The sequence below is a fragment of the Mustela erminea genome, chromosome 20, assembly GCF_009829155.1.
Source record: "Mustela erminea isolate mMusErm1 chromosome 20, mMusErm1.Pri, whole genome shotgun sequence".
Taxonomy (NCBI): Eukaryota; Metazoa; Chordata; class Mammalia; order Carnivora; family Mustelidae; genus Mustela; species Mustela erminea.
Window position 1 is genome coordinate 33754749 of NC_045633.1, and position 24411 is coordinate 33779159.

Here is a 24411-nt window from a genome sequence, read left to right on the forward strand (position 1 = left end):
TGAAAGCAGAGGCTTTAACCCACTGAGCCACCCAGGCGCCCCCACTTATACATATATATATTGTGACATGTTCAGCATGGTAAGTGTGGTTACCATCTGTCACCATCCAAAATTAATACAATATTATTGGCTATATTTCCTCTGCTGCACTCCACATCCCCGTGACTTATTTTTTTTAAGATTTTATTTATTTTGACAGAGATCACCAGTAGGCAGAGAGGCAGGCAGAGTGAGAGGGGGAAGCAGGCTCCCTGCCAAGCAGAGAGCCCAATGCGGGGCTCGATCCCAGGACCCTGAGATCATGACCTGAGCCAAAGGCAGAGGCTTTAACCCACTGAGCCACCCAGAAGCCCCCCTACCCCCACCCTATGACTTATTTTATACCGGGAAGGCTGTACCACTTAATCTCCTTCCTTATTTTATCCATCTCCCAACACCCTTCCCTCTGGCAATCGCCAGTTTGTTCTCTGTACTTATGGGTCTGGTTTTTGGTTGTTTACTCATTTTGTTTCAGATTCCACATATACGTGAAATCATACAGTGTTTGTCTTTTCTGTCTGACTTACTTCCCTTAGCGTAATACCGTCCGGTCTGTCCATGCTGCTGCAACGGCAAGATTTCTTTTCTTTCTTTGTGGCTGAGTAACGTTCCATTGTGTCTACATATCATCTTCTTTTTTTAAATTATTATTATTATTTTTTTAATTTTTAGATTTTATTTATTTTTATTTGACAGGCAGAGATTACAAGTAGGCAGAGAGGCAGGCACAGAGAGAGAGGAGGAAGCGGGCTCCCTGCTGAGCAGAGAGCCCGATGCGGGGCTCGATCCCAGGACCCTGAGATCACGACCTGAGCCGAGGGCAGAGGCTTTAACCCACTGAGCCACCCAGGCGCCCCTCCATCTCATCTTCTTTATCCATTCTTCTACTCATGGACACTCGGGCTGCTTCCATGTCTTGGCTATTGTCAATAACACTGCGATGAACCTAGGAGTGCGTCTATCTTTTTGAATTAGTGTTTTTATTTTCCTTGGGTAAATACAAGAAGTGGAACTATTGGCTCATATGGTATTTCTATTTTTACTTTTTAAGGAACCTCTATGCTATTTTTAGAAAAAGATTTATTTATTTACTTGAGCGAGAGAGAGAGAGCATGAGTGGGAGAAGGGGCTGAGGGAGAGGCGGGGAGAGAGAGCGAGCCCTGACCAGACTCCCTGCTGAGCACAGAGCCCCGTGAGGGGCTCAGTCTCCCACCCTTGAGATCATGACCTGAGCTGAAACCAACAGTTGTAAAATCAACGGACTGAGCCACCCAGGGGCCCCGTACTGTTTTTTATAGTGGGTGCATCAGTTCACATTCTCATTAACAGTGCACAAGCGTTTCTTTCTCTCCGCATCCTTGCCCACATTTGTTATTTCTTTTATTTTTGATATGAGCCATTCTGACTGGTGTGAGGTTTTGTTTTGCATTTCCTGATGATCAGTGATGTTGACCATATCTTCATGTCTTCTTTAGAAAGAAGTCTATTCATGTCCTCTGCACATTTGAAAAATTGGATTATTAGGGAGTGCCTGGGTGGCTCAGTGGGTTAAAGCCTCTGCCTTTGGCTCAGGTCATCGTCCCAGGGTCCTGAGATCGAGCCCCACATTGGGCTCTCAGCTCAGTAGGGAGCCTGCTTCCCCCTCTCTCTCTGCCTGCTTCTCTGCCTACTTGTGATCTCTGTCAAATAAATAAATAAAATATTTAAAAAAATTTTTTTAATTTAATAAAATTGGGTTATTATTTTTTGAGGGGGGGTGTTGAGTTGCAGAAGTTTTTTTATATATTTGGATATTCACCCCTTATAGACTCTATCATTTGCAAATATCTTCTATGTAATGGGTTGCCTTTTTGTTTTGTTGAGGTTTTCCTCACTGTGCAAAAGCGTTTTAGTTTGAGGTACTCCCAATTTTTAAATTTTTGTTTTTGTTGTCCTCGCCTGATGAGACAGATCCAAAAAGATATTGCTAAGACCAATGTCCAAGACATCACTGCTCATGTTTTCTTCTAGGATTTCTATGGTTTCGTGGCTTACATTTGGATCTTCAGTCCATAGGAATTTATTTTTACATATGGGGCGATTACATGATCAAGTTTCATTCTTTCGCAAGAAACTGTCCAGTGTTCCCAACACCATTTATTGAAAAGACATGGAAAGGTTTTTGACAATGAAAGCAATCTATTTAATAGATAAAAAGAGCATCAGATTTTCTAGCACATCTTCAGCAAGTTTTATTGTTCCAGAAATGTGTTCATTTCATGTAACTTGCTGAATTTTCTCATCAAAATGCTCGCTTTTTCGTAGCCGCTTTACTGAGATCTGTTTTCATATCATAGAATTCAACTATCTGAAAGGCACGATCCAATGGTTTTTAGTATATCACCGAAGTTGTGTGACCAACACTATGATCAATTTTAGAATGTTTTCATTGCCTTTTCCCCCCCGAAAACCTGTATTCATTAGCTGTCACTCCTCTTCCCACCCCCTTCCTCATCACCTACCCCCAAACCGAGGCAACCACTAATATACTTTCTGTCTCTATAGATTTGTCTGTTTATGATATTTCATTTAAATAAAATCATACAATATGTGATCCTTTGCGACGGGTTCCTTTTACGGAGCATAATGTTACCAAGATTCATCTGCATAACCTGAACGAGAACATCATTTCTTTTTGCCAAGTAATATTCCATCGTAGGGATATGCTACGTTTTATTTTCCTATTCATCAGTTGGATAGCTGGGTTGTTTCTACTTTTTGGCCATCGTGAATACTGAACATTCATATACAAACTTTTGCATGGGGCAGAATTGCAGGGCTGTATATTTTAACCCACTGAGCCCCCCGGGTGCCTCTTTCACATCTTTTTAATTACGGCCGTTAGAGCGGGTGTCAAGGACTAAAATACTATCTCTGTGGTTTTGAACTGATTTGAATGATGTTGAGCATCGTTTCCCATGCCTACTGGTCATTCGCATACCTTCTCTGGAGATTTGGAGAAATTCAGATCCTTTGACGATTAAAACGGGGTTATTTGTCTTTTTATTATTGAGTTGTAAAAGTTCTCTAAGTAGTTGAGATACAAGTCCCTTATCCGAGGTACACATTACAAATATTTTATCCTTTTCTGTGTGTTGTCTTTCACCTTCTTTTTTTAAAAAAATATTTTATTTAAGAGAAAGTGTGAGTAAGAGAGAGAGAGAGAAAGAGCACAAACAGGGAGAGGAGCAGAGGGAGGGGAGGAAGTAGGTCCCATTTTTCCCCTTTCTTAGTAATATAAGCATGAGAGGTGCCTGGGTGGCTCAGTGGGTTAAGCCTCTGCCTTCGGCTCAGGTCATGATCTCAGGGTCCTGGGATCGAGCCCCACATCGGGCTCTCTGCTCAGCAGGAGCCTGCTTCACTCCTCTCTCTGCCTGCCTTTCTGCCTACTTGTGATCTCTCTCTGTCAAATAAATAAATAAGTCTTTAAAATATATATATATATATATATAAGCATTAGGGGCACCTGGGTGGCTCAGTTGATTAAACCTGAGCTTTGGTTTTGGCTTAGGTTGTAATCTCCTGGTTGTGGGATCGGGCCCCGCATTGGGCTCCGTACTCCGTGTAGAATCTGCTCCAGATTCTCTCTCCCTCTCCTTCTGCTTCTCTCCCCACTTGGGAACCCTTTCTCTCTCTAAAATAAATAAATAAACACACAAACAAATAAATAAAATCTTGAAAATAATAACAATGTAAGCATTAAAAACGGTAAGTCTCCAACTAGCATTATCTGGCTGCCTCCCACAACTTTTGATATGTTCTGTTTTCATTATTATCCAATTAAAAGGTTTTTATAATTTCCTCCGTAACTCCTTCTTTGACATGGATTAATTAGAAATGTGTTGCTTGGGCGCCTGGGTGGCTCAGTGGGTTAAGCCGCTGCCTTCGGCTCAGGTCATGATCTCAGAGTCCTGGGATCGAGTCCCGCATCGGGCTCTCTGCTGAGCAGAGAGCCTGCTTCCCTCTCTCTCTCTCTGGCTGCCTCTCGGTCTACTTGTGATTTCTCTCTGTCAAATTAAAAAAAAAAAAGAAATGTGTTGCTTAGTTTTCAAATATGGTTTCCTGGATACATTATTGTTTCTGGCTTTTCCTTATCTCCATGGTGGTTGGAAGACATATTTGTTAACATTTCAGTCTTTCCAATGTATGGAGCCTTTGACCGAGCACACAGGGTGTTGCAGGGGCCATGTGATGGGTGTGTGTTTGGGGAAAATGCGTATTTGGCATTTATTGGCTGTCGTGTTCTGTATGTGTCAGTTAGGTCAAGGTGATTCACATCTCCTACGTCCTTGTTGATTTTTACCTACTTGTTTTATCAGTTACTGAGACAGCTGTGTTAAATTATCTGTGAGTGTAGATCTATTTCTCCCTTTACTTATGGGCAAATTTTGCTTCATGGATCTTTAAACTCTATTACTAGGCACATACAGGTGATTGTTCTGTCTTCCTGGTGAATTATTATGAAATGTCCCTCCTTGTATTTGTATAGTGTATCATTTCCCATCAATTTCCAGCCCATCTCTGTCCTTATTATTTAAAATGCATTTTGGGGGGTGCCTGGGTGGCTCTGTGGGTTAAAGCCTCTGTCTTCAGCTCAGGTCATGATCCCAGGGTCTTGGGATCGAGCACCGCATTGGGCTCTCTGCTTGGCAGGGAGCTGGCTTCTTTCTCTCTCTCTCTGCCTGCCTCTCTGCCTACTTGTGATCTCTGTCTGTCAAATAAATAAATAAAGTCTTTAAAAAAAATAAAATAAAATGCATTTTTGGTAGACAGTGGGTAGTGGAGTCTTGGTCTTTTATCCAGTCTGACAATTCCTGTCTTTTAACTGAAGCATTTAATCCTGTGCAGAAAAGAGTAAAGATGAACAGAACTGAAGCGTAGCCTTCGGAAAGCCCGATTGCAAGTTAACCTTTGGTTGGTTTCTGGGAACTTGATTCTTGGTGTGTTCCTAATCAAGGGTTAGATGATAAGGATGAGTCACTGTATCCCGAACATCTGCTTTCCTTTAGGGAGTCTGGAATTTTGATGTGTGAGGCAGAGACCAGCCTGGCCAGCCTCCAGTAAAACTCTGGTTCTTGAGTCTGTAATGGGCTTCTGTGTGCAGGGACACACAGACACGTGTTGCTGCCTTTTCATGGCTGGTGGAAGAGTGTGCTCTGTGTGATCTTTCATAGGAGGGAGAGAGCATGAGGAAGCCTACGATGGATTCCTCCAGACTCCACTTGAGTTTTTTTTTTCTTACAGTCCACCGGTGCATGCTTAATACACCGGTGCATCTATAGGACTACATGCAGAGCCCTGAGTCCTTCTAGTGAATCGTGGAATGTAGGCATGGTCTTGGGGCCGTTTACATTTAATATAATCACCAATGTAACGGTTTAGGGTTGAAATCTACTATTTTATTTGGCTCCTGCTTATTCTACCTTTTATTTTGTTTTTGTTATTAGTTCCTCTGTTCCCACTTCCCTGCATTCTTTTGGGTTAATTGCATATTTACTTTAGTATTTCTTTTAATTTACCTACCTGCTTTTTTGCTTTATCTCTATCTAATATTTGTGGATTTATTTCAAAATCTTTTTAAAAAGATTTTATGTATTTATTTATTTGACACAGAGAGAGAGAGATACAGAAGAGAGCCCTAGGAGGGGGAACAGCAGAGGGAGAGGGAGAAGCAGGCTCTCCACTGAGCAGGGAGCCTGATGCGGGGCTCGATCCCAGGACCCTGGGAACATAACCTGAGCTGAAGGCAGATGCTTGACAACTGAGCCACCCAGGCTTCCCTTTGCATTACCTTTTTAGCGGTTACTTTAAAGAGTATGATATAAATCAGTAACTTTTCAAAGTCAACTTAGAGCTAAGATGGTACCATTTGGCATAAATTCTAAGTACTTTGCAGCCACATAGATCCATTTATTCTCATTCTTCATGTTATAGTTATCATATGTCTTACATCAACCTATGCAAAAAAAACCCCACAATAAAATATTTTCATTTTTGCTATAAACAGTCATATGTGTTTTACACAAATTACCAGGAAAAAAAGATTGCTTTTTTAATTTCCCCACATATTTATCATTTCCAATGTTCTACATTCTTTCCTAAAGAGCCAGGTCTGTGACCCAGCCAAATAGCACTCATCAGTCTTCATACGTGAGTGGGGAGTTCCCATCTCATACCCACAAACTCAGGTAAGTTCTTGACGATGCTTTTTGGCTGGCACACAGGGTAGGGATCCCTAAGCCCATCTTGCGGGTAGGAAAACGGAGGCCCAGGGAGAGTTAGTACTTGGCCACTCAGTTAGTAAGTTAGTAGAGCTGAAAACCAAATCTAGGTCTATCAACCCTTGGTCCAGTGTCTCCCCTTGTTTCTCAAAGGTTGTAGAATAATCAGAACCATCCCTGTTGTATAGGCAGATCCACCTGTTGGAGTAAAGATATTCTAGGAGATCGCATCCATGAAGAGGTCTTTCCTTGTAAGGAGCCATTCTTTAGTGTTGTCCATAATGGCAGAGACCAGCGAGAGGAAGAATAAAGCGGGCTTTCTCGTGTGCCTTGTCTTCCTGCTGAGATGATACGCCTCCCGAGGGCAGAGATGGTTCATAGGCACAGCATGAGGGTTGGTGTTGAGCTAATGAACAGGAGCTATTTCCCAGGAGTCTTGGGTGGATGGGACATCACTCTCATGCCGTTGCTCATTTCTGCACAAGGCTTTGCAGTGTGCAAAGTGCTTTTGTGACTCTCTCGTGAGAGCTTAGAGGAAGAGCCCGTAATCCAAGTCCACATGCCCCTCCAGGGCTGAGTCAGAGCACTGGCTCCTGCTTCCCAGGGCAGGGACACACTGTGTCTTGGAACCCCAAAAGCAAAAGTTTCCCAAGTATGCCAACCTACTCCAGGAGTTTTGGGGTCAAGCCAATGAGAAGCATGCGTCTGACTCCAGACCCAGCACTTGGGTATCCTTGGGCAGGCCAGAGACGTCCAATATCCCGAGGGCTGTCTCAGGTTTTTCTGCTCTAGGGAAGAAATCCAGCTGTGTCCATCTTGCAGAAAGAACTACTCTTTCACTTCTTCTTTTAGTGAGGTCCTCAGCCACCAGATTTTGCGGCTCAGCAGAATCTGATTCTTCCTCGGCTTCTGGATAGGGGCTATTTCTACCAGGAGAAGGACAGGACCTAGTCTCAAGCAAGCCAGGAAAACTGGGCTTCCTGTCTCCTTCTGCCCTGGGACTCCTTGCCTTCGTAGGATGTGGCCTCAGCTGTGGCCCGTCTGAAGGACCCTTGTGCATTGCTCAGAGACCTTTCCTCCTGCACCCACTTGGCTTTCAACAAGCTGCAGGTTAGTAAATATTTTCCAACTTCCGTGTGAACACCAGTCCTTATCTCCTTGCATCTCTCAGAACTGAAGGACCCTGTGCCCTTTTAGAATGTTTGTCCTGGGGCTCTCCCTGTGGTCCACAAGGCAGGCTCACACCTGCCTGGGAGGGCGTCTCTTTCCAGCTCTGCTTTCGTGACATCAGGTGCAAAACTGGAAATCAGCCATCTTAGGGGTATTTATACCATAGGGACCAACCAATGCTACAAATCAGAGCTTCCCCCCACAGAGCGAGTTGTCAAATATTGACCAGCACATCACTGGCTCTGTCTTACCTGTCTGTCAACCAAGATCTGCCAAGGCGCTTGCTGATAATCTCTGGCGTTGGTATCAGCTGCTTCCTGGGCAGAGCATGCGTAGTTTCTGCTACAAACTGAGAGACACACACACACACAGACACACACACAGCAGTTTACTTTAATACTCGTGGATTTATTTCAATGCATATTGGAGAAAATAGAGCCAATATACTAAACCTGGAATTTCAGGGATATTTTTGGGTGAAGTCAATTCTTTAGAAAACCATTAAGTATACAACAGATTGGGTGGTGGGCACAAATGGTCAAAATTATGGAGATGAGAGACCAGATGAAGTTAGCTGTGGGGGATGGGTTCCTAGGGAAGCGTCTTAGGCGGGGGAGGGACCAGGGCTGGTTTACTGGTTTGCATCTTTTTTTTTTTTTTTAAGATTTTATTTATTTATTTGACAGACAGAGATCACAAGTAGGCAGAGAGACAGACAGAGAGAGAGGAGGAAGCAGACTTCCTGCTGAGCAGAGAGCCTGATGCGGGGCTCGATCCTAGGACCCTGGGATCATGACCTGAGCCGAAGGCAGAGGCTTTAACCCACAGAGCCATCCAGGTGCCCCTGGTTTGCATCTTAAGAGGGGCTTTCTTGTCCCTGTGTGCAGAACACCATGGAGGGAGTCAAGCTGGGAGGCAGAGGAATGAATCTGAGAAGGAATGGAGAGGTCTAGGGGTTGTTAAATAGAATCAAGAACAGTAGAGCCATTATCCGATAGGGGGAGGGAGGGTGATGGTGTCTGCTCTGGACGGGAAGGAACGCTACATCACTTGCATTTGGGACAGGACAGGTGGGGCACCATGTGCTATCCAGCCCCTGCGCCCAACCTCTCAATTCCATCTCCTCCCATCATCTTCCGGAACTCAGCACATCCCACTGCTTATCGGGTTTCTCCCTGCGCATGCTCTTCCCCTTGGCCCGGAATGCCCTTGACCCTTTGTCCCCCTGGAGCTCCTGCTCATCCTTCTCTCTGCAGAACCGCATAGTCCAGAGCCCTTGGCAGGAGGCTGCCTTGTACCTTCCTTGTGCCTAGAAACGACTTCCCATTATTGGCATTTACGGCAGGTGAGACACCACACCCGGAGCATGACAGTCATTCTCGCTCTCTGTCCCCGTTGCTCCCCTGGGAAGGAGAAGGTTTCATGCCCACTTCCCAGATGACACAATGGAGGCTGGAAAAGCCTAGATCTGAGCCCAGGCCTGACAGCCGTGCTCTTAACTCCTCTGCTCCCTGTGCCTTATCACACTATAGTGTAATTATACGTCGATGTATCTTCCTTTTAGTGGACTCTGAGCTCTAATGACATTGAGTCTAAAACGAGTCTTTCCCTCGATCCCAGAACCCCAGAGCTGGGTGAGACTTCTTTATAGGAAGCTTGAATTTCCTACCCAGAGCTCTGACAAGAGGTATTTGCATGCCCCCCTTGCTGGGAGTCTCACTATCATCCAAGGTGATCAGATCTGTTTCTGGATTGCTTTGCCCATCTGATGTCTTCCCCCTTGAGTTCTGCCTCTTAATTCTGATTCTCTTTGCCTCGAATCTCCAAAATCTAGAAGGCAGCAATGACACTGAGGCATACAAGGGGACCCTGGAGGCTCCTCTCGTCTAGAGCTCTTCTGGTTTACCACGCAGACGGGGCCGGCTGGTTAACGGTGACCTTGGGTCCAGCTGCTGTTTTCCCCTACTGTTCCTGCTAAACCGAGCTCTTTCAAGCTCTACCATGAGGAGACCAAAGGGCAAGTTGCTTAATAGCTTCCACCCATCCTCCCCTGCCCTGCTCAGGGTCACACCCCTTCCAAGACCAGCTTTAGGGTGTGCAGGGGAGAAGTCCATCCTGGCAATGGACTCTCTGTGCTTCCCTGGGAGGGACGGCCCCCCACCTCCTGCGTGTGCACCTGTCGAAGTCTGCCTATTGCCATGAAGCCAACTTCTCAAAAGTCCTTGTGAACCTTGGGCTCCCGAATTTCCAAGACTATCAAAGGTAAGATGTACAGGCTCCCTTCTTTGCCCCAGGAGGCCCCTCTGCTCCTCCCACTCCCCTTGCCATTCCAGATCTGATAAATGTGGGAAAACACTCCTGCGCTGGGTGCTGAGGCTGTCACCTTGTCATCTCTAGGTCAGTGGCTCCTAGGACCATCCCCTGTTCCCAGTTCTCTGCAACTGTGTGTGTGTTTGATGGCGAGGAGGGGGAAGGCACCACAGGAAGCAGCAATAGATAACCCGAGCCTGCCTTCCTGAGTCCCCTGTGCTCTCCACCCCTGTGCTCATCTGTCCTTCTGTCATTTCCACTGCTTCAAGCCCCAGGCCTTCTGTCCATCTTCAGCCACCTTTGGTTAGGAGGTTGGAACAGGAATCCAGGAAGGAGTAAATGGGGTGGCAGGGAGGGTCGACCGGAAGGGATGCACTGGAGATGTACTTAGAAAAGAGACTCTGCCTGCTGGAAACAGCACCACACAGCACCCTGGGCCCACCTGGTGCCGTGGCCAAGGTACAGGTTCTTTACTAGGAAGACATAGGACCAGCCCTGCTTCATGATGGCTTTGGGGTCTTGAGCAAGCCAGGCAGCCTCTCAGAGGCTCGGTTTCTTCCCCAAGAAATGGGGACCCAAAGAGGATCAAGTAAGGATTCAAGTAAGGATTCAAAGGAGCCAAGTGGGTCTTTAAGGAAAGAACTGAAGGGATTTAGGTCTGGTCTGGTGGCAGCTTGTCTCCAGAAGGCAGGCCTGGGATAGAGCCCCTTGTTGAGGCTCAAGGACTGCCTCCTTCCCGCCACCATCCTGGGAGATGGGCTTTCACATCCCCATTTTATAGCAAATGGGCTGTGCTTCCGAGATGTTCGACACCTTGCCCGGGGCCACCGGGAACAAGTAGGAGCAGGAAACAAACTCAGGAACTCGGTCTCGAGGGCTATGCCATTTTCATGGAGCTACACTGTGCATGCCTGGTGCTTGGGCTGGGCGGGGGCATCTGACCTGGGCGATGCCTCTGGGCCTGCTGCATCCTCAAGTGTTCCCCTAGAACCCCTGGGACTCTGGACTCCACAGCCCCAAGTAGCTTTCACCTTGACCTGCTTTCCCTGGTGGATTCTACTCCTCCTCAAATGACCCCATCCCCACCATGCACCCAGGTTGGAACCCGAGTAGTATTCTCACCACTTCCTTCTCCTTCCTCAACCACCAGGGCACCAAATCTTCTCGAATCCACTTTCCGAGTAGTTCTCAATACCATGCCCTCCCTCCCACCCCCATTGGCTCCCCATTCCCCCCTGCATTCCTCCCATAGCCTTCACAACTGTCTCCCTACACGGGCTGCCTGGGGCCAGAGTGATTTCTGCAAAACTCCAGACTTGACCAAGTCACCTCTCCTCTTTGACCTTGTCCCTGTGACTTCCAGGGTCTGGAACACCCCTCTCTACCAGGTTTCCACTGCTACCCTCCTAGGCCTTCCCACCTCAATCAGCCTTAATCAGTTCAGGAGGCACCTCTTCTAGAATGTTCTTCTGCTGTCGAATATGGCCAGGTGTACCTCCTCACTGTGGGTATCTACCATCTATACCATAATTGCCTTTGTCTCTTATGGCCCAGGGTGAATACCTCCAGGACGGTCCCTGTATATAATTCCCTTTGTGTGCCCCAAGTGAGCAAGGCACTTGGCATACAGCAGCAACCAATGAGTGTGTGGATGGTTGGATGGCTGGTTTGATTAAGTTTTATTAGAAGGTCTATGTGAGGGATTCCTTATCCCTGCCAAGAAATACATTTGCCTTTCAACAAAGGGGCCATTATTTAGAAGATAATTGTCCATGATCTGTTATCAGACTAGCAGGGTGAGGAAGGAGAAATTTTTTCAACCCCTTAAAACCCATCCTGAGGGGCACCTGGGTGGCTCAGTCAGTTAAGCTTCTGACCCTTGATTTCAGCTCAGGTCCTGATCTCAGGGTTGTGAGATCGAGCCCCGCATCAGGTTCCGTGTTCAGCACAGTCTATCTGTCTCTCTCCCTCCTCCTCTGTTTCTCCTGCTCTACCCCCCCTCTGCCACTTTCTCTTGCTCTCTGAAACAAATAACTAAATAAAATCTAAAAACAAACAAACAAACAAACAAAAAACCAGGGTGGCTCAGTGGTTAAGCCTCTGCCTTCGGCTCAGGTCATGATCTCAAGGTTCTGGGATCGAGCCCCACATCGGGCTCTCTGCTCAGCGGGGAGCCTGCTTTCCCCTCCCCCTCTGCCTGACTCTCTGCCTACTTGTGATCTCTCTTTCTCTGTTGAATTAATAAATAAAATCTTTTTTAGAAAAATCTTGAAACATCTATCTGTCACCCAGCCCAAGATCTCAAGAAAAAGGCAACCCCAGTATTGCTGGATATATATTCCAAGTCATTTTCCTTCTTACTGAAGTCTGTTCAAGAGCCAGCAGAGCCAGATTGCCTTGAGAATCCAATTTTAGGGGCCCAGAAAGGCCCCCCGCTGACCCCATATATTCTCCTCTGCTGTCTGATGCCTGAAGTGAGCTTAATTCCTCTGTCTTACCTGATTCCCACTGGATGGTGAAGACTCGAATTTGCACCATGTTTTGAAGTTTCCTGAAAGCTCTCACATCCACAATTTCTCTGGCTTCCCATGACCCCATGAGTCTACACCCCACTCCAGCACATTTCAGAGATGAGGAAATCCAAGCTTGGGAGAAGCGACTGATTTACTCAAGTTCAGCAGCTGGTTAAGGGCAGGTCTGGGACTAGAACATTCCAACATGCCATCGCCGTTCCATGACCCTCGATCCAGTTTTGAACCTTATTAGGAAACTCACATGAGGGGTTTGTTTTGTTTTGTTTTCATGTCCTCTAGTTTTCGTCACTATCGAGTTGCTGATTTTCTGTTCATAATTCGCTGGAGTTTGTGGGGAGACACATGGAAGCCACAGAAATACCCCATTTCCCATCACACTTTTACCTTCGAGCTTTAGCGTCCTTGGAGGATTTTCTAGTTCTACCATTTTTTCTCTGTTTATTAGGTGGCAATCCTACTGCATATGGAGCTTCCCCTCTGTTGATCTGCTAGGGTTGTTATAGGGAAGTAGCACCACCCAGGGCTTAAACAAAAGGAATGTATGGTCTCACAGTCTGGAGGCTAGAAGGTCAAGGTCAAGGCATCATTCTTCCTCAGGCCTGCAAGGGAAGGCTCTGCTCTGGAAGCCTCTCTCTTTGGCTTGTCCATGGCCACCTTCTCTCTGTGGGTCTTCACAAAATCTTCCCTCTGTGCGTGTCAGTGGCTAAGTCCACATTTCCCCCCAATCTATTGGGATACCTGTCATTGTGGATTCTGGCCCACCCTACTGACCCCATTTTAACTTGGTATCTACAAAGACCCTGTCTCCAGATAAGATCACATTCTAGAACATGGTTAGGACACCCATATACATTCTTTTTGGTGGGAGGTAGGGCAGGGTGGGGGTCACAACTCAACTCAGAACATTTACTTATGGATTCTTATTTTATTCAATCCATCATTATCACTATTACTGGCCAAATTATTCCAGATTTGGCCAGTGTGAACCCTTGCAAGCTGCCTCCTACATCTTTTTAACTTCCCTCCATGATTCTTTGAGCACTTTGCTACCTTCTGGCCCCCAAAGATGTTCTAGGCTCTATTTTCTCTCCCCCAGGACCAGAATCAGCTTCTTTTCCAAGAAGGAATGTTTCTGCTAGGTCTGCTCATTGCTCCTGGTATGTCAGTGTTTCTAAATGATTGTATACGTACAATCACTGATACCTCTGCTTCCATTGCAGCATCCTTGGCGTCATTCTCTCCCTCTCCCACTCCATCTTTTCAGTGCCCTTCCCCAGCAGTGAAAAACATAGCTTCCATTGTCCTTATTTGCAGAGACCTAGCATACAAGAAGCCCCTTCTTGTTAAACTTGTCAGTCATTTATCTGTGGAGTGAATGTTTTTTTTTTTTTTATTGCCTTTCTATAAAGTAGTAGGTTCACATAACAAGGGACAGAGGGAGTAAGGAGATGCTGGGGACTGAGGAGGGTCATCAGGGAAGAAAAAAAGAGAGAGTGAGGGGGACCTGAAGCCTCCGCCATTCTATGAAGATAGATACGGAACCCATCGAAGGAAGACTCCATTTCTGCCTGCTTGCCAGGAAGTGTGTGCAGAGTAGGGGAAGGACCGGGGGAAAACCCACTGTCTCCACTTGTCTCTGACCTCACGGGTTCAATTTGATAAGTCAGATTGTTGGATCAAAGTCAGGCCATGGGAAGGAGGCAGGTGAGGTCTTTGAGAATGGGTGTGGCCTCAATCAAGCCTTGAAGTCCTCACCATTGGAGCAAATATTTTTGAAAGTCTCCTCAGGTTCTGCTCTCTACTTTTTTTCTTTAGTTCTTAATTGAGATAAAATCGACATAACAAAATTAATTGTTTTAATGGCTTTAAAGATTGAACTAATTAGGGCGCCTGGGTGGCTCAGTGGGTTAAGCCGCTGCCTTCGGCTCAGGTCATGATCTCAGAGTCCTGGGATCGAGTCCCGCATCCGGCTCTCTGCTCGGCAGGGAGCCTGCTTCCTCCTCTCTCTCTGCCTTCCTCTCTACCTACTTGTGATCTCTCTCTGTCGAATAAATAAATAAAATCTTAAAAAAAAAAAGATTGAACTAATTAGTTTATTTACTTATTTATTTATGTGAGAGAGAGAGAGAGAGAGAGCCCTCAAGTAGGATGAGAAGAAGAAGGGGAGGCAGAGGGAAAAGGATTGAGAGAATCTCAAACAGATTCCAAGCTGAGTGTGGAGCCCCATGTGGGGCTTGATCTCACAACCCCAAGATCATGACCTGAGCTGAGACCAAGAGTTGAGCACTTAACTGACTGAGCCACCCAGGTGTCCCAATGCCTTTAAAGCATACAGTTAAATGGCACACTTGGTACAACCCTTACCACTATTTAATTCTAGAACATTTCTTTTTTTTTTTTTTTTTTTAAGATTTTTATTTGTTTGACAGAGAGCACAAGTAGGCAGAGAGGCAGGTGGTGGGGATTGAGGTTGAGGCTCCCCGCCGAATCCAGAGCCCGATGCGGGACTCAATCCAGGACCCTGAGATCATGACCCGAGCTGAAGGCAGAGGCTTAACCCACTGAGCCACCCAGGTGCCCCTAATTCTAGAACATTTCTATCACCCCAAAAAAGAATTTCATATCTCTCAACTACCTCTTCCTCCCAGCCCCCGCACCCAACACCCACTTTACATCTCTATGGATTTCCCCACTCTAAACATTTCTTGCAAATGGAATCCTACACCGTATGATGACCTTTTGGATCTGACTTCTATCATTTACAAAGAATGTATCCGTATGCTTCATTCCTTTTTTTAGAACTGAAGAGAATTCCACAGTTGTTATGCCATTTGTGTTTATACATACATCTTCTGATGACCATTAAACTTAACATCTTTTGACTACCGCAAATCACATTCACTGGCAAGTTTTGGCAGGAACATGTTTCGAGTTCTCTAGACTATATACTTTGGAGTTGAACTGTTGCATCATATTGTAATACTGTGTTTGATTTTTTGAGGAACTGTCAAGCTTTTCCACAGTGGTTACACAATCTTCCATTCCCAGGAACAATGTATGAGAATTCCTATTTCTCCACCAACACTTATTTTGCTTTTTTTTTTTTTTTTTTTCCATAGCCATCTGTGTGAAGTACTATTTCATTGCGGGTTTGCCTAATGATCAATGACGTTGAGTTATTGTTTCATGTACTTATTGGTCATCTGTATATTTTCTTTGGAGAAATACCTAGTCAAATGCTTTACTTTAAATGGAATTGTTTTTTCATAAGTGGAGTTCTAAGAATTTTTCTGAAGAATCTAGCTGGATACTGGAATGAGCAGATGACTTCCAAATATTTTCTCTCACTATGTGAGTTGAATTTTTCCCTTCTTGATAGTATCCTTTGAGTCACAAAGTTGTTTTTTTATTTTTGTTTGTTTGTTTGTTTTTTATTTGAGAGAGAGGAAATGAGAGTGAGAACACAAGTAAGGGGAGGGCAGTGGGAGCTGGAGAAGCAGGGCCCCCCCTGAGCAGGGACCCCCCCCCCCATGTAAGCCAATGTGGGGCTGAATCCCAGGCCCCTGAATCATGACCGGAGCTAAAGGTAGACGCTTCACCAACTGAGCCACCCAGGCACCCCAATTCACAGTGGTTTTTTTGGTTTTGGTTTTTTTGGTGTGTGTGTGTGTGTGTGTGTGTGTGTGTGTGGGTGTTTCTGACAGGGGGAGAGACAGCGAGAGAGGAAACACAAGCAGAGAGCGTGGTAGAGGCAGAAGCAGGCTTCCTGCTGAGCAGGGAGCCTGATGCAGGACTCTGATCCCCAGGACCCCAAGATCATGACCTGAGGCAAAGGCAGACACTTAACAACTGAGCCACCCAGGTGCCCCCACAACATTTTTAATTTTAGTAATTAAATTTTAGTAAATTTTTAATTTTAGTAAAATTTTAATTTGTGTGTGTATGTTTGTTTGTGTTTTTGGTATCATATAAAAGAAACTGTTACCTTATCCAAGGTCATGAAGATTAATACCTAAGTTTCCTTCTAAAAGTTCTGTAGTTATAACTCTTACATTTATGTTGAGTTAATTTTCATATACGGTGTGAGGGAGGGAATCCAACTTCATTCTTTTGCATGTGGATATCCAGTTGTCCCAGCAACATTTGTTGAAAAGTCTATCCTTTCCCACCAAATGGCTCTGGCATCCTTATCAAAAATCAACTGACTGTGGGGGACCATGGGCAGCTCGGTGGGTTAAGTGTCTGCCTTTTGCTCAGGTCATGATCCCAGAGCCCTGGGATCAAGTTCCGCATCAGACCCCCTGTTTAACCGGGGAGCCTACTTCATCCGCCTGCCACTCCCTCTTCTTGTGCTCTCTTTCTCTGTCAAATAAGTAAATAAAATCTTAAAAAAAAAAATCAATTGACTGTAAGTGTGAGGGTTTGTCTGGACTCTAACTCCATTGATCTGTCTGTCTATCCTTATGCCCATACCCAAACCATCTTGATTACTTTAGTCTGTAGGAATTAGTGGGAAAGTGAAAGTGGGAAGTGTCAGCTCTGTAACTTTATTCTTCTTTTTGAAAATCATTCTGACCATTCTGGGTTCCTCGAATTTCCGTATATGAATTTTAGGATCAGCTTGCCCATTTTCTTTCTTAGCCTTCCACTCCCTCACTGCTCCCATATTTTCAACACCCTATATGGTAGCTCAGGTTTCAGCTGCAAACCAGACGTGGGGTCAATGGCTGTATGACCAAGAGCAAGTTGCTTCACCCATCTGTACAATCATATTATAATATCTACCGTCCAGGGTCAATAGTGTAAAGATTAGATTAAATGCCATAATATATTAAAGCTCACGGAAGAGCCTGTGGATTGCTTAGTCATCTCATTGTCTTGGAAACAAGTTGTTGTCATAAAAATAAGAATGGCCGCCTTTCTGGGGGGCCCTTGATTAATGCCGGACAGGGAGCTAAGCACCTGACCTGAATTATCGTGTTCGATCCTCATAATGACCCACGAAGTGAATGTCATCATTTCCCCTTTTATAGATGAGGACACGAAAGGTAAGTCACAGAGGAATCAAGTGACGTTGGTAAGGCAGGTGAACCTCCTGGCAGGTGACATTCAGATCCAGAGGGTAGCCCTTGACGGGGCCATGCTACTGGGTTTAGCGAGAGGCTTAAAAAGGTGGGTTCTGGGCTGACTTCCAAGAAGTGGGTCTTAGGAAACGTGCAGATGCTTGTCACCCACACCCCGGGATGCCCCAGGGGTCACCCCCCCCCCGATTCTGCATCTCCCTCTCCTCCAGGCACTTCAGGCAGATCTAACAGGTAAAATGGAGCCAAACTAACCTCTAGTGGCCCCTGTCTCAGCCCTTCAGCATCCCTCCCCCGGGGCAGCTTGGATAACCTCCAGCCAGCCTCCCTGCCGCCCCCCACCCCTCCCTGGTGCCTTCCTGCCACACCCACTGGTGGATCCAGTCCTGTCACTAGACCACAGATCTGACCTCTTTTAAACTCTGCACATCCAAAGCATGGGAGGCCCTGCTGCCCCCACGATCCAGGCTGAGCTCCCAGGTGAGAGGCACTGCGTTGAGTTCAGACAGACCACAGTTCAAAATGCCCGCTCTGCCCTTGCCTGACCTCTAAAGCCCAGTTGCCTTGGGGATGAAGTGTGTGTTCCTGGCAAGTGGGATCCAAAGCACTTAGCAACATCATAGGTGAGCTGAGCTCTGCTCTCCGCTGCCCTGCTGCCCGAACCATCCTGTTCTCACAACTGTCTACTTTTGCACTATTCAGGGCCATCAGGGCCCCCTCTCCCTTCCTGGGACATGTCTTCAAGTATCTGGAGTCATTTCTTATCCAAGCTCACAGCCCGACCCCCTAGGCTACTGTCCACTGGCCCATATCTCACAGCTTTGGGTTTGATGCTACATCATTGTTCTTGGGGTGACTCACCCCGGAAAGGCAAACAGGACAGCCGCCCTTGCTGCCGTGCCGCAAGGGCAGGACCCCTGCTCCCGGCTCACTGCCAGGCACAGCTCTGCGTTCCTCACCTGTCCCTCTCCTCCCGGCTGCTCGCTTAGTCTCCAACCTCCTCCTCCTCCTCTGCTGCCCGGGTGCACATTCGAGGGGAGGGCCCTCAGAGGGCACCTTGGCCAGGGTTCCCAGGTTTCAGCTATTCCTGGGTCATGGTCACAGTTTTTTGGTCCTATGTTCGTTCACACTATTGGTCCCGTGACCTACTTGACTGTGTTTTGTCAATTTGTGTGTTTCACTTTGCGAAAATCTTATATCGCCACCATAAATATATGTCACCCCTTATCATAGAGGGTCGCCTTGATAAGACATACTTAAATGAAAGTGACATATGCCCGTCTTGGGATCACGGGGTCATGTGACCGCCACACTCGGGGAGAGGCAGATCGGGCCACGTCTCCCTTCTCAGACGGAGAAACCGCGGCGGGCAAGGGGCAGAGTCTGAGCTGGAGGAAGGGGCTTCAGCACACTCCCAGGGCCCCTCCTCTTTCCTCTTTCCTCTTCACCGCCTTTCCCCAAGTCTGCTCTGTCTGTACCTGCTGCTGTCTGGCCCTCCTCTGCCCTCCCCTTCCCCTCCCCTCCCCCCTCCCCCTCCTCCTCCTCCTCCTTTCTATTTTCTATTCTGCTTTCCTGGAATGTCCTTCTCTTTCTGCTTTCACCCAAGACTGGGCTTTTTTTTTTTTTTTTTTTTTTTTTTTTAGGGCCTTGAAGAAAAACATGGGGCGTCTGGGTAGCTCAGTCAGTTAAGGGTCCAACTCTTGATTTCAGCTGAGATCATGATCTCAGAGTCATGGGATAGAGCCCCAGAGTGGAGCTTTGCACTCAGCACAGACGCTGCTTGAGATTCTTACCTTCTCCCTCTGCGCCTCCCCAACCCAGCACACTGGTTCTCTCGCTCTCTCTCTCTCTGTCTCTTTCTTTCTCTCTCTCTCTCAAAGAAAGAAAGAAGAAAGAAAGGTAGAAAGAGAAGGCTTTGTCTCTAAAGAATGTTCCGAATCGGGGCAAAGCACCCCACCCCACACCGTCTCACCCAATGACCTTCTGCTGTATCACCCACTCTGGTTGCAACATGAGGACAGCATGGGCTTCCTGCCCTGTTCAGCCCTGTCCTCATGCTGCTGTCCTCATGCTGCTTCCGCCTGATGTCTTCCTACTCTCCACACTCTGGAGACCTACTCTCCAGCACTCCCTGACCTCTGGACTGTTAAGAAGCAAATCTTTGAACAGATGTCCTCAGATGGAACCATGGTGAGCCCCTGCATGTATGAAGGGCATCTCATTTAAGTTCTTCCATACCCCTGCCAGGTGAGGGCCGTCCCTGCCAGAAGCTGAGGGTACAAAGCTGAGAAGGAGTTGAGTGGGGCACTCTGTATTTTCCACTCCCTAAAGATGGGCAGTGAAGAGATCAGGTGTTGCTGGACCAGCCCCCATCAGGGGACCTGCCTCTGGACTCCTCCGTGTCCATGCTGATCCCAGCTATGCTGGGCAGAGACCACATGGGAGTTTTTGGTCGAGAAGAGAGTGCCTCCGAGTGGGTCCATCATACGTCCATTCAACAAACACTGGCCCTGCTGTAGGTGATCTGCATGGAGTTGGTGGGCAGGGAAAGGGGACATGGATCTTGGTGTTCACAGTCCCGTGGGAGACACGGACACACAACTGGCTATCATCCGGGTGACCAGTATTGCCGCATGCCCTGGATGCCCAGAGCAGGGAGGCCAGAGAAAGCCGAAGGTTTATTTCCATGAGAAGTGGGATGGAGAACATTGGAGAGAGGGGAGCTGGAAATGGAAGCAGCCGTGACAAAAGTCCAAATCTGGGGTCCCAGCCTGGGATCCTGGAATGGGGAAGAGACTGAAGCGGGTGCCATCTCCCACTCTGTCTGCCAAGGTCACCTCTGTCTCTGAGAACAGCACTGCTCCTTATGACCTACAAAGCCCTCCTGGGGCTACCAGTTTCTTGACTGTCCAAACCTCAGCACGGTCAACAGCTCCAGGAGCATCCCCCATTTCCCTTCCAGCAGAGCTGCCCCCCCTTCCACTTACACCCCTTGTCTCAGGTTGGGTCCTCAGAACTGACCCTGAAAGGGGGATTCATGGCAAATGATTCATTAGACAATGCTTCCAGGGGAAACCAGCAGGGCAGAGGGGATACAGATGCAGCAGAGTCCAGTCACACAGAGGGAAACTGGCTTGACCCAGCTGGGATCTCAGGAAGCAGCATAGGGCATGTCTGTGTCCCTCCAGCAGACCTATGTCAAGGTCTGCCCTGAGGATGTGGGTTTCTAGGTACTTCCCATTTTCTCAGAGCCTACCGGCCAGGCGGCTCCAGCAGCGTGGGCACTAGAAATGCAAGGTCGCCAAAAGCCAGCGCGTGTGCACGAACAAGGTGAAGAGGTCTGAGGGCGCATGGATGACAAGAGCATCTGTTCTGCTCCAGGCCCGCTCGGTCAGCACCTGTGTTGGTTCATTACACACATGGGCTCGTGTTTCTGCCTCCCCACTAGAAGCCCAGCACGTCGCGCATAGCCTAGTAAGAGTTGGAGAACATCCACTCCTTGAATGCGCCTGGGTGGCTCCATCAGTTGAGCATCTGGCTCTTGGTTTCGGCTCAGGTCATGATCTCAGGGTGGTGAGTTCGAGCCCCCGTCAGGCTTCATGCTCCGAGGGGAGTCTGTTTGAAAGTCTCTCCCTCTCCCCCTGCCCTGCCCCCCGGCAAGAGACTTGGTGAATGAATGAATGAATAGATGGTTGGATGGATGGATGGACGGGTCCACACACGAATGAATGGGAGGAGATAGGGTGACTTCACCCACTTTCAGCGAAAGAAACTAAAGTTCAGATAGGTGAGTGACTTCTCCAGGATCCCAGAGGACGTGAACAGCCCTCCAAGGGATCCTTGTCAGCCTCCTGACCGTGTGTCCAAAGCTTCCACCCTTCACTCGGGCGGGGCAAAAGTCTCCTCCCTCAGCCTTTGTTAGAAGACACCACGGAACCCCTGACTCAGCGAGGCAATAACTTCCCCTTGGCCAAATTCAAGGGCCTTGAGGGCGTTCAAGGCAGCCTGGAGGGGGAGGGGTGTGGGGGGAGGTTCTAGGAGTGCACAGTTCCTCCCATCGGCCCTTATAAAAGGCAGAAGGAGATTGGGGTGGTCTGAAGGGCACCTGGTCCTCTCCTCCCGCACCCCACCTCTAGGTCCTGAGCTCCGTCCCCGGCTCATGGCAGGCCTTGCGACCCTGGGGGCTGGCCTCCTGCTCCTGACCCTGTGTGCCCACTGCATTGCCCCTGCAGGTAAGACCTCCAAGCTTAGGGGCACCTGGGGTGACTCAGTCTTTGGGTGTTTGCCTTCGGCTCGGGTCATGGTCCCAGGGTCCTGGGATCAAGCCCCGTATTGGGCTCCCTGCTCCGTGGGAAGCCGGCTTCTCCCTCTCCCACTCCCCCTGCTTGTGTTCCCTCTCTAGCAGTGTTTCTCTGTCAACAAAACAAAACAAAACAAAAAACCTCCAAGCTCAGGCGGGCGCAGTCCGGCGGGTCTGCTGAGAAAGTGGAGGATGCACTTGGACTAGGACAAAGCGGGCTGGGTTTGGAAGGGGAATGTCGAGGAACAGCTGCTCCGGGGCTGGGCTGGAGGCATTAGGACAGGGGATGCACTCCAGCCCTGAAGCCCAGGGTCTCAGGCAGGCTGGGAAGGAACACGGTTCTCCTCTCTCCCATCTCTAGGCTCCGCACCCGTCCCCTCCTCCTGCTGCATGTCCTTCATTTCCAAGAAAGTTCCTGAGAACCGAGTGGTGAGCTACCAGCTGTCCAGTGCGAGCGTCTGCCCTATGGCAGGAGTGATGTGAGTATCCCCCCTCTCCCTGAGCGCCCGGCAGGAGAGGGACAGGGGGACATGAACCTCTAGGGTCACCGTCTATACAAGACCCTGCTTTGGGCACGTAGAACTTGACCTTAACTAACCCTCTGGACCGTTCTATGAGCTAGATGGGGTTATTCCCATTTTTACAGAGAACTGAGGCCCGGAAAGGTGACCTGCTCAAGGTCACTGGGAGTCCGGATAACTTCATAGCTGCCTCTCACACCAGGCAGCAAGTGTGAGCTCACTGTGGAACGGCGGCCTGCTGTAGAAATGTGACCTAGGTATTATGAGTAGTTTTGTGCCCGGTACCAGGGCCAGCTCCAGCCTGACACCCGCTAGCTCAGAGCTGGCTGGGCAGAGGCCATCCCACCGCCCCCTCCCTGCTCTGGCATCTTTATGAGTCGCCTTTCTCCCGAAAGGCTTGTGGACTGGAGGCATCTGCCTTTTTTCCTGGGGGATTCCAATGCAGTTTCTCCTGTCCTCCCTGTGGGTAGAGATTGTGTCTCCCTCTTCAAATCCAAGCATTATCTGAAGGCAGGGCAGGGCCTCCCCCGTCAGACAGGGAGGTTGCTGAGCATGTGCAGAGATGCAGACACCCAGGGAAAGGGCTGTGTTTCCGGGACCCAGCTAGGAGGACCCCCTCCGCCCACCCCCACCCCCACCCCAGGCAGCAGCTTGCCCCTGTGCGGGCCTCCACGCCCACCTCCTCATCTGGGGAAGTGGTTCGAGGTCCCTGCTGGCTCTCACGTGTGCCCTTGTCACCCTTCCCACAGCTTCACCACCAGGAAGGGCCAGAAGTTCTGCGGGGACCCCAAGGAGCACTGGGTCCAGACGTACATGACGAAGCTGGACGCCAGGCGGAAGAAGGCGTCCCGTGGGGTCCGGGCAATGACCGCCAAAGCCCCAGTGCGGGGGAAGCCAGCCAACACCACCGCCATCTAGCGCCGCCTGGCCCTCCGCCTGGGGTCCATGAGCCAACGATGAGCAGCGGGGAGCGAATGTTCCAGTTTCCTAACATCAGCCTATAAGAGCCCAAGGCTGGGGAGGCCTGCCCCGAGGGTGCTGAGTAACCGCTCCAAGGGTCCTGGGCCCCTTGCCTTCCCCGAGCTGCAGGAGAAGATTCTAGAAGGAAGGGGGTGGTGGCCAATTGTCCTTCTCCTGGGCTGGGGCCAGCCCTTCTCTGCCCTCCAGGTTCCATCTGAACTCAGGGGCCTGAGGCCTGACCTGCAGACACACTCGACTGGCCACCTAAAAACTTAACCTGTAGTTGGCTTCTGTGGGTCCTGGGGGCCTGCAGTGGGACCCTGTGAGCTGACCATCTGTCTGTCTGGGTACAGGGGACCTGTTGACAGCTGAAGCTCGTGGCATTGCCAATGTCCCACTTCCAGAATCCTGGAAGAATAAAAATCTGAGAAAAATGCAGCTCCTTTGCCGCAGGAACTGCCAGACCCCAGCCTTCCTGGCACACGTCTCGTGGGCTAAACGGAATGACGTTTTTAGGGACTCGTCGTTTTTTTTTTTTTTTTTTTGTAATAAAAAAACGATGAGTTTTTTTTTATTGGTCTGGAGAACCAAGCTGAGGGGCCGGCCTGGGTAGTTTAAATCCTTGGGAAAGAAAGAGGGTTTGGAAGAGGCGGTCCACTTTGTGACATGACCTGTTCCCGTGCTCCTTTGGGGACAAAGACCCGGTGTGCCTTTAAAGGTGGTCTTTCCCTACATTTGGGGGATGGGAAGGTGCAGTGGGCGCTGTAGAGGGAGAGGATTCCAGGGCTTTAAAGAAATTTTGTTTCCCTGTATATGAGATAGCACATGATGTAGAGGTCAAGGGTGTGGAAACACTTGCTCCTCTCAAATAACGATCCAAGTAAAATGTGATTTCCCTTTGAAGGTGACTGTGTCTTGACTGGTCTCTTCCTGAAGGAACAGGGTTGGGGTATGAACAATGGAGTGGGTGTCCCAGAGAGCATCCTGAGTTGCCTATCAGAGGGGATAAAGGCAGCCCGAGCCCAGGACATGCTGGCAGTGATCTTGGCCTGCCCTTGGAAGTACTGATGTGAACTTTGTAAACCATTCATGCACAGCTGGGTTCAATTACATTTTTAGAAACTTTTCAAACAAGCACATTATTGCACAAGGCTATGAAATGAATGGCTTCAGAGAATTGGGAGAAAATCACACACACACACACATACACAAATCAAGAGCAGTGAGGGTTTAGTA

At 48.4% G+C, this 24411-nt stretch overlaps 2 protein-coding genes across 4 annotated transcripts in view; one reads left to right on the forward strand and one right to left on the reverse strand.

Annotated features, from left to right (window-relative positions):
• Window positions 1-24411, reverse strand: part of LOC116580734 — a 47295-nt gene that overhangs the window by 9660 nt on the left and 13224 nt on the right. Inside the window, exon 4 of the mRNA XM_032327377.1 lies at window positions 7721-7818. Within this exon, the coding sequence (XP_032183268.1) occupies window positions 7721-7818 (98 nt within the window). The remainder of the gene's footprint in view (window positions 1-7720; window positions 7819-24411) is intronic.
• Window positions 7179-24075, forward strand: CCL24 (C-C motif chemokine ligand 24). Of its 3 annotated transcripts, XM_032327022.1 has the most exons (5): window positions 7179-7409; window positions 9617-9731; window positions 21531-21626; window positions 22056-22173; window positions 22965-24075. In XM_032327022.1, the coding sequence occupies exons 3-5, from the start codon at window positions 21554-21556 to the stop codon at window positions 23131-23133; spliced, it is 360 nt and encodes a 119-aa protein (XP_032182913.1). In that variant the 5' UTR covers window positions 7179-7409; window positions 9617-9731; window positions 21531-21553; the 3' UTR covers window positions 23134-24075. The 3 variants fall into 3 exon arrangements, with proteins under 3 accessions (XP_032182913.1, XP_032182914.1, XP_032182912.1); XM_032327023.1 differs by lacking the exon at window positions 9617-9731; XM_032327021.1 differs by lacking the exon at window positions 7179-7409 and having other exon boundaries at window positions 9529-9731.

Coding starts and splice junctions, on each gene's coding strand:
- CCL24 (XM_032327022.1), top strand. CDS start 21,554: ATGGCAGGCCTTGCGACCCTGGGGGCTGGCCTCCTGCTCCTGACCCTG. Junction 21,627..22,055: donor CCACTGCATTGCCCCTGCAG/GTAAGACCTCCA, acceptor TCCCATCTCTAG/GCTCCGCACCCGTCCCCTCC. Junction 22,174..22,964: donor TGCCCTATGGCAGGAGTGAT/GTGAGTATCCCC, acceptor CCCTTCCCACAG/CTTCACCACCAGGAAGGGCC.